Source organism: Mustelus asterias, chromosome 4, assembly GCF_964213995.1.
Source record: "Mustelus asterias chromosome 4, sMusAst1.hap1.1, whole genome shotgun sequence".
Classification (NCBI taxonomy): Eukaryota; Metazoa; Chordata; class Chondrichthyes; order Carcharhiniformes; family Triakidae; genus Mustelus; species Mustelus asterias.
In genome coordinates, this window is record NC_135804.1 from 138,997,233 (window position 1) to 139,011,489 (window position 14,257).

Below are 14,257 nucleotides of genomic sequence, written 5' to 3' on the forward strand. Positions count from 1 at the left end.
AGGCTGGAAAATTGGGCGGAGAATTGGCAGATGGAATTTAATCTTGATAAATGCGAAGTGATGCATTTTGGTAGATCTAATGCAGGGGGGAGCTATACAATAAATGGCAGAACCATCAAGTGTATAGACACACAGAGGGATGTGGGTGTGCAAGTCCACAGATCCTTAAAGGTGGCAGCACAGGTGGAAAAGGTGGTGAAGAAGCCATATGGCATGCTTGCCTTTATTGGACGGGGCATGGAGTATAAAAGTTGGCATATGATGTTGCAGTTACATAGAGCGTTGGTTAGGCCACATTTGGAATACTGCGTCCAGTTCTGGTCGCCACACTACCAGAAGGACGTGGAGGCTTTGGAGAGAGTGCAGAAAAGGTTTACCAGGATGTTGCCTGGTATGGAGGGTATTAGCTATGAGGTGAGATTGAGTAAACGAGGGTTGTTCTCCCTGGAAAGACGGAGGTTGAGGGGCGACCTAATAGAAGTTTATAAAATTATGAAGGACATAGATAGGGTGAACAGTTGGAAGCTTTTTCCCAGGTCAGAAATGACAAACACAACGGGTCACAAGTTCAAGGTAAGGGGGGCAAGGTTCAATACAGATATGCGGGGGACATATTTCACACAGAGGGTGGTGGCGGCCTGGAATGCACGACCAAGCAAGGTGGTTGAGGCAGACACGCTAGGATCATTTAAGACTTATCTCGATAGCCACATGAACAGACTGGGAATAGAGGGATACAAATGGATGGTCTAGTTAGCAAGACATGATCGGTGCAGGCTTGGAGGGCCGAAGGGCCTGTTCCTATGCTGTAATGTTCTTTGTTTCTTTGTTTGTTTCACTAGGAACCCAGGTTCGATTCTGGCCTTGATGTCCCTGTGGAGTTTGCACATTCTCCCCATGTCTGCATAGGTTTCCTCCAGGTGCTCCTGTTTTCTCCCACAGCCCAAAGATGTGCAGGTTCAGTGGATTACCCATGCTAAATTGCCCCTCAGTTTCTCAAGATGTGTAGGTTAAGGGGATTAGCCATGTAAATACTTGGAGTCACTTGGATAGGGCCTGGGTAAGATACTCTTTCGTAGAGTCAGTGCAGCCTTGATGGGCCAAATGGCCTCCTTCTGCACTGTAGGGATTCTATGATTAAGCTTTCATATTTTCTCTTGTAAGGCTGCAATTTCTAAAGCCAAAAGTTAGTTTAAGTCAAGATGATACTAACCTGCAGGGGCAGCCTTTGAGTGACTAAAGTTGTGATGTTGAAATAAAAGTTATCCACATTGCACTGTATTTTAATAATATTTTATCATACATACATACACAAGTCTTGTTGGCAGAATGTGGCATTAAAATTTATTATCTGGGACATAATAATTCTATTGTCATACAGTTGAGCAATTTATCAAAGAAGGGCTTCATCGCAAACAGGCAACGACTTAGAAAATGGCCAACTGATTTCAACAAGTGCCAGTGGGAACCCAGCCCATTTCCAAGGGATGAGCCACAATAACATATATGGGGCTGGTTGCATACCCTCAATGGTGCCCTCAGTACAGCTGAATGGCTTGGAGCTGGTCTAATATCAGGCAGAGGTTGGAAGAAAGATCGGTCCAGGTTATGTAGGTATGTGGGGGGAATGGAGCAACAAATTGCCTCATTCTGCTGCCCTCACAGAAATAACTTCAGGCGCTATAGTTAAAAAAGCCCACCAAAGCCTCTACTTTCTCAGAAGACTGAGGAAATTTGGCATGTCAGCTACAACTCTCACCAATTTTTACAGATGCACCATAGAAAGCATTCTTTCTGATTGTATCACAGCTTGGTATGGCTCCTGCTCTGTTCAAGACCGCAGGGAACTACAAAAGGTCGTGAATGTAGCCCAATTAACGCAAACCAGCCTTCCATCCATTGACTCTGTCTACACTTTCCGTTGCCTCAGCAAAGCAGCCAGCATAATTAAGGACCCCACGCAACCCGGACATTCCCTCTTCCACTTTCTCCTGTTAGGAAAAAGATACAAAAGTCTGAGATCACGTACCAACTGACTCAAGAACAGCTTCTTCCCTGCTGCCGTCAGACTTTTGAATGGACCTACTTCACATTAAGTTGATCTTTCTCTGCTCCCGAGCTATGACTGTAACACTACATTCTGCACTCTCTCATTTCCTTCTCAATGAACAGTATGCTTTGTCTGTATAGCGCACAAGAAACAAGACTTTCCACTGTATGTTAATACATGTGACAATAACAAATCAAATCAAATCAAATCAAATTCAGCCCTTACTTTCCACGGTGTAATCTTCTGTGCCACCCAGGATGTACTGAGCCACTCTGCCTAGTCCACCATTTTCACATTATCTTTGTTGCTACACCACCTTCATCAAGCAGAAGGAGTCAAAATCTCTCCCTGTATATCACAGTTGCAGCAATGGAATGGTGAGGCAGATGATGACGTAGTGGTAATGTCAGTGCGCTAGTAATCCCAAAGCCCCGGCTAAAGTTTTGAGAAAACAAGTTCAAATCCTACCATGGCTACCACTGGAATTTAAGTTCAATAAATGAATCTGAAATTATAAAGTGACAGTGACCAGTAATGATCATCAGTTGTTGTAAAAGCCCATCTGGTTCACTAATGCGATGATTTTCAAACTTTTTTATTTCGGTGACCCTCTTCTACAAAATGGCCACCCATCATGGCCCACTGATCAGGCAAGATGAAATACAGCTGCTGCAGTCGCAATCGAAACAGGATTTACAGTATATTTAATAATACACCTTCTAACCTTTTCCTTTCTTAAAGTGCATATGACTTGAAATGTATCAGGCAATTCCTTCTTATGCTGGCTATGTCATCTGAGTCAGGAGATCTTCATTGTCATAATGCCTTCAACAAAATGTGCGCTATAAAAAGAACATCATGCTTTTCTTTTGAAAAGGACCACAGAAAACCTGGCGGCACGGTGGCATAGCAGTTAGCACTGCAGCCTTACAGTACTAGGGACCTGGGTTCAATTCCAGCCTCGGGTCACTGTCTGTGCAGAGCCTGCATGTTCTCCCCGTGTGTGGGGGTTTCACTAGAGCACCTGGTTTCCTCCCACAGTCCAAAGATGTGCAGGTTAGGTGGATTGGCCATGCTAAATTGACTCTAGTGTCAGGGGACTTAGCAGGGTAAATATGTGGTGTTATGGGAATAAGGCCTGGTTGGGATTGTGGTCAGTGCAGATTCGATGGGCCAAATGGCCTCCTTATGGATTCTGTGATTTTTTTTCAAACAGGATACCCAGCGACCCATTTTCAACATCCATAAGACCATAAGATGAGGGGATCGAAAGAAAGCAATGCTGAACATGCCAAGACCACTTACTGTGAAGGAGATAAGACAAGTGTTAGGGCTGTTTAACATTTTCAGGAATTTTGTGGAAGATTATGCAGTCCTTACAAAAATCCATTAAAAGAAGGAGGGCCAGCAGAGAGAGAGTAGAATGGGGAGAGAAAGAGAATCAGGCCTTGAATGATTTAAAATTGGCTATGGTCAGGGCCCCAGCTTCAGGGTTGCCAGGTCTCATCAAACCTTTTCACACTTTCTGTGAGGAAAATGGTGGAATGCAAGCTGCAGTAGAAACAAAAAGACATGGAGATAGATTGGGGTATTACTCAGCCTAACTGGACTCAGTTGTAGGGGTATGCATTGATGTGTGAGGGCCTTAGCCTGTGCATCATGGCCATAAGCGTTTCTGAACCACTTACTTTAATGGGAAAAAATAATTCTTCACAGTCCAGCACAATAGTGCAGCTTCTAGAAGCAGGAAGACTGAAAGGGGTTTCAGATGGAAGAGACTCAAGGGGAGAGGCAAATCTTCTACTAGGAGACAAGCATGTAGACATCAGTAGAGATATGAGGGAAAATCCAACAGGGGGGTTACAGTACCAGGAACTGAACAGAATGTGTTACAGATGTCAATGAAGAAACATGCGAAGGCTAATAGGAGAAATTACTCACAGGTGAGAGGGTGATTAACCAATATGTAGATGGGGCCAGGAAATACATCAGTGGCACACCCCACACCACATGGGCAGTGGTAAATGATGAAGGAACAGTGATTGCAGGAGGGCAGATTCCAGGCAGTAAGTCAGCAAAGGTAGCAGAGCTGATAGCTTTAACTAAAGCTTTAGAATGGAGTGCAGGAAAACATGTTAGCATTTACACAGACAGCAGATATGCTTTTGAGGTAATTCACAATTACATTACAGCCTGGAATAGGCAAGGTTTTGCTACCTCAAGTGAGGGACACATACAACATGAAAACCTGATTAAAGATCTAATCCAAGCAGCTCAGATTCCTTCAGAAGCAGCAATGATCAAAACACAGGCCCACAAGAAGATTACAAGCAAAGCTCAAGAAAGGAACAGTGAAGCAGATAAGGCAGCTAAAAACCTGTCAGAGCAAAATTTGGAAGGAACACAAGTAGTAGGTGTGGTAGCAATACAAGCATTGGATGTTGCTAATAAGATTGGCATCATCTAAACAGGTTTCAAGAAGAGCTGTATAAATATTTCAATAAAATTTTAAACAAGGGAGAGTTCAGGCATTGATGTGAGACAAGTACAGCCACAGGCTCCAGGGGAGGAGAAACAAGAATGGAAAAGACTAGGAGGGCAAAAAGGATGAGATGGATTATGGAGGAGAGAGAGGAAAATAATAGCTCCAGAGGCAATACAGCAGACCTTATTAAAGATATACTATGGGAAAGCACATAGCAGCAGAGACAAGGTGACCAATTTAATTGGAAACTGTTAGTGATGGAAGGGATTGGGAGAAATGATAGCTAAGTTCTGTCAAAAATGTATTCAGTGTGCCCAAGTAGAACCAGGACATCGCTGTAAAGTGAAGATGGGTAATCAACCAAGACCTAAGGAACCATGGGAAAATTTGCAGATAGATTTCACAGGACCATTACCAAGAGTGAGAGGGAAGAGCTATTGCCTCGTTATTATTGACCAATTCATGGGGTGGCACGGTGGTTAGCACTGCTGCCTCACAGCGCCAGGGACCCGGGTTAAATTCCCGGCTTGGGTCACTATCTGTGCGGAGTCTGTACGTTCTCCTTGTGTGGGTTTCCTCTGAATGCTCTGGTTTCCTCCCACAGTCCGAAAGATGTGCTGGTTAGGTGGATTGGCCATGCTAAATTCTCCCTCAGTGTACCCGAACAGGCGCCAGAATGTGGCGACTAGCGGATTTTCACAGTAACTTCATTGCAGTGTCAATGTAAGCCTACTTGTGGCACTAATAAATAAACTTTAAATTCATTGGATGGGTATAAGCATTTCCATGTAAGGATGCCACAGCTAAAACCATAGCTTTAATATTGGCAAATGAGATAATACCTAAGTGAGGACTGCCCTTCAGTTAGATTCAGATCAAGCAACTCACTTCACTGGGAGAGTTTTGAGAGAAGTCTGCAGAATGTTGGGGATAAAACAGAAATTTCACATACCCTATCACCCGCAGAGTTCAGGAATGATGGAACACATGAACAGAACACTCAAAAATAGTTCAGCTAAAGCTATTCTGGATGAAGGAAACAATTGGGTACAGGCCTTGCCTGCAATATTGCTGCGACAGAGAGCCACCCCATTTTGAGGAACAAGTTTAACTCCTTTCGAATTGATGACTGGTAGGGCGATGGGCTTCCCAGAAGATGTGATGATGGGAGATGAGGAGCTTGAAATTAGAAGAGAGGCAGTATTTCAGTGCATGAGAGACCTGGTAGATCATTTGCATTCTCTTAAGAAGCAGATGATTACTCAGCAACAACACAAAGATTGGATGAAGTTGGCAGAGGAAAACACTCCAAAATTACCTACACCTAGAGACAAAATAGTGGTACAACTAATGACAGACAAGAACCCAAAAGAGAAAAAAGCTTTGACAAAGGGTCATCTGGACTTGAAACATCGGTTCTTTTCTCTCGTTACAGATGTTGCCAGACCTGCTGAGATTTTCCAGCACTTTCTCTTTTGGTTTCAGATTCCAGCATCCACAGTAATTTGCTTTTATCTAATGACAGACAAGAAAGGGTTAGGCACGCTTTCGTGTAGTTGTGACAGAACAGACATGTGCCCTTATCGATGAGAAATGTGGTCGCAGATGGAGACACCAGACAGAGTTGAAACCATACCCTAGTGGGCAAGCCACCTGTGCTAGGAATGTTCCAGTAAATGAATAACCTTGCAGAATTCAAAATTAAATGGCTCCAATAGCCACAGTACTGATGAAAAGATTAATTGGATTTACAGACAAAATTAAGATATAGGCAAAATACTGCGGATGCTGGAATCTGAAACAAATCAGAGCTGGAAGAGCAGCTCTGACGAAGAGTCACCTCAACTCGAAACGTTGGCTCTACTCTCTCTCCACAAATGCTGTCAGACTGGCTGAGATTTTCCAGCATTTTCTGTTTTTGTTAGAGACAAAATTGTTTGATTAGCCAAAATCATGATATTGAAATTAGATTAAATATGAGACTAAAATGTGAATAATTAAGCTATCATGTTACTAATTTTAAGGCCTTAGGACCTCTCTGTTTATTATTACAGGATACTGGATGCAAAGATGATCAAGCCATCAATAATTGAGAAGAATTAGGGTAGATCTTATAGAAAAATATAAAATGATGAAGGGAATAGATAAGATAGAAGCAGGGAGGCTGTTCCCACTGGTGGGTGAAACCAGAACTAGGGGCATGGCCTCAAAATAAGGGGGAGCAGGTTTAGGACTGAGTTGAGGAGGAATTTCTTCACCCAAAGGGTTATGGAATTCCCTGCCCAGTGAAGCAGTTGAGGCTGCCTCACTGAATGTTTTTAAGGTAAGGATAGATACATTTTTGAACAGTAAAGGAATTAAGGGTTATGGTGAGCGGGCGGGTAAGTGGAGCTGAGTCCACGAAAAGGTCAGCCATGATCTTATTGAATGGCAGAGCAGGCTCGAGGGGCCAGATGGCCTACTCCTGCTCCTAGTTCTTATGCTGTTATTAAAAGAAAGAAGATTGACAACCAAAGAAATCAAGCCCCAACCCTGAGTTAAGCTAGAACATTTGAAGATAAAGGCGGCCAAATTGTAGCACGGTTCTGTAAAGTATATTTATCTTTTTCAACATTAACAAACAGTCCAGAGACACCATTGAATTGACAAGATGACTGTATCTTATTTCATTGTGTTACTGAGTTTACTATGTTTAACACAATCAGTCCACCGAGGGCTGCATACTAATACTTATCTGTGTATGGCATACACGTGTGCTAAGACTGCTGACATATCTAAGCGTTGGGTGTGCACACACATTCTTATTCATGCAGAAGAGGGGATACCTTTACATCCAGTGCCTTTATTATGGGCAAATTTGATTGTGTGCCATCAGCTCACTCAGTCTTTTAGGAATCACCAGGCAACAGTGAGAGGTTTTATAAAGGAATGTGACAGAATAAACGTTTATAGAACTAGGTCTTGCACAGGTGGACCAGGTCACATGAATAGATACTCACCTGTCTTTAACACAGCCAATCCAGCCCCCAGCCTTATTTTGAATGGAGCAGATTTGGAGGCCCAGAGAATAGTGTGTATCGAGAATAAGAATGGCCATGGAGTGGATTTAGGAAGCAGCAAGTGTAGATACTCAGTAGATGCAGCCAGTAAAATTTGTCTGGATCTACGCAAGGATGGTCGAGTTTGTAATATTCCATATTGTTTTGAAGGAGAGAACACACATCCAATTCTCAATGGAACTTACTGGATTCGTGGAAATAAAGCATACCCGTGGTTGCTTTCTGGCTGGCAGGGGTCATGTTACCTGGGATATGTAGTCCATTATATTTACCATACTAACCAGCTTCCAAAGGAGAGAAAACCGACGTGCCCGAGTGGGATTGGACCATTTCCTGGGGATAATGATCCCACCTTATTCACATATGAGACTGTCTATGGAAATAGAGGCCATTACCTCAATTTTGGAAAAGGCTGTGAATGATACTGCGACAGTCCTTGCAGCGATCAGTGACGAGATGGTTGCAATGCACATGGTATGCTGCAGAATCGCATGACATTCGACTTTATCCTAGCAGCTAGGGGTGGAACATGTGTTTTGATTGGATCAAAATGTTGCACCTACAAACCAGACACCTTGGAGAACATAACTAATCTGGCGACACATATTCGGAAAGAGGTTGAGAAACTTAAATAACCAGGTCAATTTTCTCTGGGGAAATGGAGAACTGGCTGGATAGCGTCACTAGGAATGAGCATTGTGCAGGGGATCACACACCTTGATATCCTCATTTTGATGATCATTGCGATTGTACAGCTGTTCAAATATTGTTGTTCCATGGCAACCAAAATAATGGCAAAGGCAGCATCAATCGAGGAGAAGAAGGAAACAATGGCTATAACACCCGTACCACCAAGTGCTCCAACACATCAGAACATCTACTTAAAGACATGGCCATGCTGAATTGCCCTTTAGTGTCAGGGGGACTAGCTAGGGTAAATGCATGGGGTTATGGGGATAGGGCCTGGGTGGGATTGTGGTTGGTGCAAACTTGATGGGCTGAATGGCCTCCTTCTGCACTGTAGGAATCTATGATTCTAGGTGACATCTTTCGAATGCCGTACATAAGATGACGTTACTTTTTGATTTTTAGCATCAAATGAGAATAAACTCAGATGTAATTACACACAATCAACGTAGGGGTAGTTAAGATAATCAAGGAGGAGAGTGAAGAAATTAAAAACCAATCAGATACTTTAGAATTTATATTTATTTGATGGCCTGGTGTTGACTTAGCCAATCGGCCAGGAGAGTGGATTGTAGAAGGGAATTTTAAATCAGCTAGTGAGGTTCAGACAGATGTAGTCATTCAGTAGCTAGGATAGCTGGAAAGGATTAAATGATTCTTTATAACAAGTTAATGTTGTCAGTTTGCTCACATGTGAATGCAATAACAGTATTAAAACAAATGAATATGATTTTAAAGTATATATATCAAAGTATTGAATGTATTTTAAGATATAAAATGTATTGTTCATCTCAGTCAAAAGAGCAAATGCTACAAATTATAATGGTAAAGTCAGAAGGTTAGAACTGGGAATCCATTAGTCAGCAAAAGTAAGCGTTAGAAGTTTCAAGTTTTTGGGACAGATGTTGTAACATTATAGCAGCATACATTGTCCAGACATAAGATGGTGTATGTCTTGGGCCCAGAAATCATGTATCTCTCTGTCTTGATGTGCCAGTGGGAAAGGTTCATCTGTGGAAAGCTTCTATAGTTACATAGCAACCAGGAAGAGGGTTTAGCCAAAATGGGAAGATATCCAGAATTAAATGGACTAATAAGCTATAATTGCACTGAGTGGCATATTGCAATTGACTGAGGTACTCTGTCAAAAGCTGGCCTGACATGTAAACACGAAATGAAATTGATTTTAAGCTAATGAAGAGGCGTATCTTTAGATAACAGAAGTTATAATAGTTCAGTAATTTGGCTGAGTGCCTCAGACCTTTGGAGATCCTGTGCTGTCTAACCCTTCAGAGACCTCCGATCAGCCGTACGTTAATGTATTGTTTGTCTTGAATGATTTTTGTGTTGAAAATAAATTTTGATTACCTCTTTTGAAGAGAGACTTCGCCTTTGGCGAGTTTTTGAACAGAGTCTAAGTTTTTAGACATTGGCCACCTTTTTAAAAGAAATCCCCCACAACAGTAAGTGACTGCAACAAAGGGTAATTATTCCTCCTCGTCACTGGTGACCTGTCTGCAGCCTTTGACATGGTTAACAAGAACCAAATCGCAATTAACTCACAAAGTGACTCTCACGAGCTTTGTATCATTGTGAGCCATGGAAAGTATTTTATACTCACTGAAAATTGGCAGCATCACTACATTCTTAAACTTAGTCTTGCAGTTCACTAAGTCTGAAAGTAGCTGAAACGGGAAGCCTGTGTCGGAATGAAAACCTTTAAATTTAGGTTGTTCACTCTGACGTGCATATCCTACATAGATAAATGAAGAATTGCAACAATACTGGTCACCCACTGTTCCTCTTAACTGTTCACTCACTGTGCAGTTAACTGCATCTCAGTTAACAAGTGAACTATAGAACTGCATTATTCCTGTTACATTCCTGTAGTTCTTTCAAAGTTTAACATTTATTTATTAGTGTCGCATTAACACTGCAATAAAGTTACTGTGAAAATCCCCTAGTCGCCACAATCCGGCGCCTGTTCGGGAACACTGAGGGAGAATTTAGTTAAAGTTTTAAAGTTCATTTATTAGTCACAAGTAAGGCTCACATTGCAATGCAATTACTGTGAAAATCTCCTAGTCGCCACACTCCGGCGTCTGTTCGGGTATACTGAGGTAGAATTTAGCACGGCCAGTGCACCTAACCAGCACGTCTTTCAGACTATGGGAGGAAACCTACGCAGACACGGGGAGAATGTGCAAACTCCGCACAGGCAGTGACCCAAGCCAGGAATTGAACCTGGGTCCCTGGCGCTGTGAGGCAGCAGTGTTAACCACTGTGCCACTGTGCAATTGTATTATTCCTGTTATGTTCCTGTAGTTCTACTACTTTACGTTGCATATTCAGACATTCATGATGTGGAGATGCCGGCGTTGGACTGGGATGGACACAGTAAGAAGTCTCACAACACCAGGTTAAAGTCCAACAGGTTTATTTGGTATCACGAGCTTTCGGAGTGCTGCTCCTTTCCTGATGAAGGACTCACCTGATGAAGGAGCAGCGCTCCGAAAGCTCATGATTCCAAATAAATCTGTTGGACTTTAACCTGGTGTTTTGAGACTTCTCATTGTATTCAGGCAGTGATATGCATGTTTATGATGTTTAAATTACATTCCGAGCCAGTTGTGCGCTATTTTCAATTACTTTGGGGAAAGTTGGGTCAGAAGTTCATCTCGGGCAGTAGTGGAAATGGATGCTGTTGGCTGGATCGCCCTCATACACAGTATCAAATATTCAGTTCCACTGCAATCAACTGAAACCCTTTGATCTTTTTATAACTTTAATCTGACATAATTGCTTCGCAGTTAAGTTTTTCAAAGAATGAACCAATGCAATGATTTAGTTAATTAAATTATTTCAGTCCTTTTAGTAGTTAGGACTTTGCTGAAACTGCACACCAAATTTGATGTTTATGTACTGGTCATTTTTTCCTTGCATTATGCAGTTGCGATTGTTCTGGGTTATCCTCTGATAACTTGTTTTATATCGGATTGGTTAGTGGTGAACCGTAGGTTCCTGCTGGAACATCATAACAGAAATGGGACATTTTGCCCCTTGAGCCTGTTCCAACAGTCTTTGAGATCACAGCTGATCCACAACCTATTCCCGTATCCCCACCTTTGTCTCATATTCATAAATACCTTTCATTGACAAAAACATACTAATCTCACATTTAAAATTAACAATGGATCTGGTATCATTTGATGATGAGTTTAAAACGCCTACAACCATTTATAAGTGGGTGATTATTTTTTCCTAATTTCACTCTTGAAAGAGCAGGGTGTATTTTTTAGGCCGAACATTCAGTCCTAGACTCTCCAACCAACAGAAATAGTTTACCTCAACTTGTTCCCCTTCATAACTTGAAAACTTTGACCAAAAACTAATCCCTTAAACTTCTAAGTTCCGGGGGAAACGGCCTTAGTTTTTTAATGTCCTCTTGTAATTTGACACTTGAAGCACGTATCATTCTGATAAACCTACATTGATTCGCTCCAAGACCAACATGCCTTTCCTAAAGGTATGCTGCGCTGAACTGTCCCATGTAACTCCAGCTGCTGGCTAACTTTGTGTTAAGTTTTAAGTTTATTTATTAGTGTCACAAGTAGGCTTACATTAACACTGCAATGAGTTACTGTGAAAATCCCCTAGTCGCCACACTCCGGCGCCAGTTCGAGTACACTGAGGGAGAATTTAGCACGGCCAATGCATCCAACCAGTACGTCTTTCGGACTGTGGGAGGAAACCGGAGCACCCGGAGGAAACCCACGCAGACACGGGGGAGAACCTGCAGACTCCGCGTGGACAGTGACCCGAGCCGGGAATCGAACCCAGGTCCCTGGTGCTGTGAGGCAGCTCCAGCAATCAGGGGCAAAGGCCCCAATCGAACCATAGAAAAGTTACAGCACAGAAGGAGGTGATTCAGCCCATCTTGTTCATGCCAACTCGAGGACACCCAGGTGCCCTTTCTAATTCCATCTTCCTGCAACTGGCCCATAGCCCTGTAGTTTACAGCACTTAAGGTGCAGATCCAGGTACTTTTAAAAAAACGGTTGAGTCTCTGCCTCCACCACCAACTCAGTCAGTGAATTCCAGACACCCACCACCCTCTGCGTAAAAAAAACCTAACCTTTCTGAATCTGAATAATGTCACTGTCTGCTGACATATCTTATGAGTTAGCTTTGTGTTTAGTCGGTTTGTTATCACCTTGGTTGTAATTCTAAGCTCCTAATTTGCATTTACAAAATTCCTTTGCACTTTTCAATGCAAATTACTCACTGCATTGGGAAAGGATTTTTTTTTTTGGTTTCAGCAATGTTTCTCTCCAAATTTAACTTTAAATAAGCCTGATCTCTTTAATCATCCCTTCTGGGGTGATCAGCGATATTATCCTAAAGCACAAATGTGGATCTGGATTATGATATAATTCATAATCCACGCATCAGAAACTGGCTATGTCCCAGGTGTTTAAAAATAACAGTTGTATTTCTGAAATAACTGGTATTTCCAAACGCAAATAGTTATTTTCTTCCCAGGCGAGGACACAGAAACTGACCAAAGTATACTTATTTTCACAAAATCACAACCTTCCTATTTGACATTCTATTTGGCAGCAATGAGAGGCAGCGCTGTGATAAAATAACAGTTCCCATTAATCATTATGTCTGATTAAATTTTAAAGTGGATAAAATCTTGTGTAACCCCCCACCCACACCGCACCAGAAGAACATCCTGTTCAGAAGTGGAGACATTAACACAGCTCAGCACAAACACCAACTCAGGAGTAGGTGATCAAAAAGTGTGGGCTTTGTTTTTTTTGCAGGGACACACACATACGCACAGACACACACACACACACATAGACACACACAGACACACATAGATACACACACATACACACACACATAGACTCACACACATTGACATATACATAGACACGCACACACACATAGACACATAGACACACACATAGACACATACAGACACACACACAGACACACATAGATACACAGACACACACATAGATACACATAGGATACACATAGACATACAGACACATACACAGACACATATAGACATACACATCGACACATAGACACACACACAGACACATAGGCACACACACACAGAGACACACACAGACACATAGACACACACACAGACCTCCTCTCCTCCAGCTGCTTCTTACCAGGATTTCTGAGTTTCCTATTCCTGAACACCGATATGATAACCAGCACATTCCCCAGAATGTCCACCACGATGGTGAAGATCAGCACCGTGGCCAGTGCCGTGGTCACCCCGGGAGAGGGTGTCTGCTCAGATTCCCAGGACACCAGCTCCGAGCAGTTCCCATCACCCGACATGTCCTGCTTCACCCCTGTTCCTTCCAAGCGGAGACCATCCAACTCCCAACCTCTTCCCTTCCTCGGCCACCAACAAACAGATTCACAAAAGAACCTATGTCTCCAACAAAAATCGATTTTTGCTGCCTTGATCCTCAAAGCTTTCTTTATGCGAGCTCCCTCTCTCTCTCGCCTTCATCCTCCAAACTTGTTCAACAAAAGTTAACTTTAGAGTAGCCTCCTCTGTGGTTCCATGCTGCGAGGCGGAGTGTTTGTCCCCGGGACTGCCCACTTGGGGACTGCGAGGCTGGTGTTATGCCGGACTGGCAACATGTGCAGGTGTGGAGTGTAGCTTCTTATACAGCGAGTCATTTCTTATCCCTGCTGGGGTTGGCATGTGTTCCTGACTGCCCAGTATTCAGGAGAGCTCCACGCTGCCATCTCTCTCTCTCTCTCTCTGCACCTTTTACTGGGACGGGTCAGCCGGGAAGACACCAGCACTGAAGGCAGAAGACCTGTGTGTGTGTGTAATGTTAACCCGCACCCCCTCTGCCTCCATCCCTTCTCCCAGTCCGAGGATAGATAGAGTGAGTGAGACAGAGAGATGGAGAGAGAGAAACAGCGCCA

General features: G+C 42.8%; 1 protein-coding gene across 1 annotated transcript in view; it reads right to left on the reverse strand.

Moving 5' to 3' along the window:
- The window catches only part of LOC144493171 (melatonin receptor type 1B-like), a 214,596-nt gene extending 200,945 nt beyond the window's left edge, over window positions 1-13,651 (reverse strand). Inside the window, exon 1 of the mRNA XM_078212067.1 lies at window positions 13,477-13,651. Coding sequence (XP_078068193.1) covers window positions 13,477-13,651 — 175 coding nt within the window. The remainder of the gene's footprint in view (window positions 1-13,476) is intronic.
- Window positions 13,652-14,257: the final 606 nt, after the last annotated feature.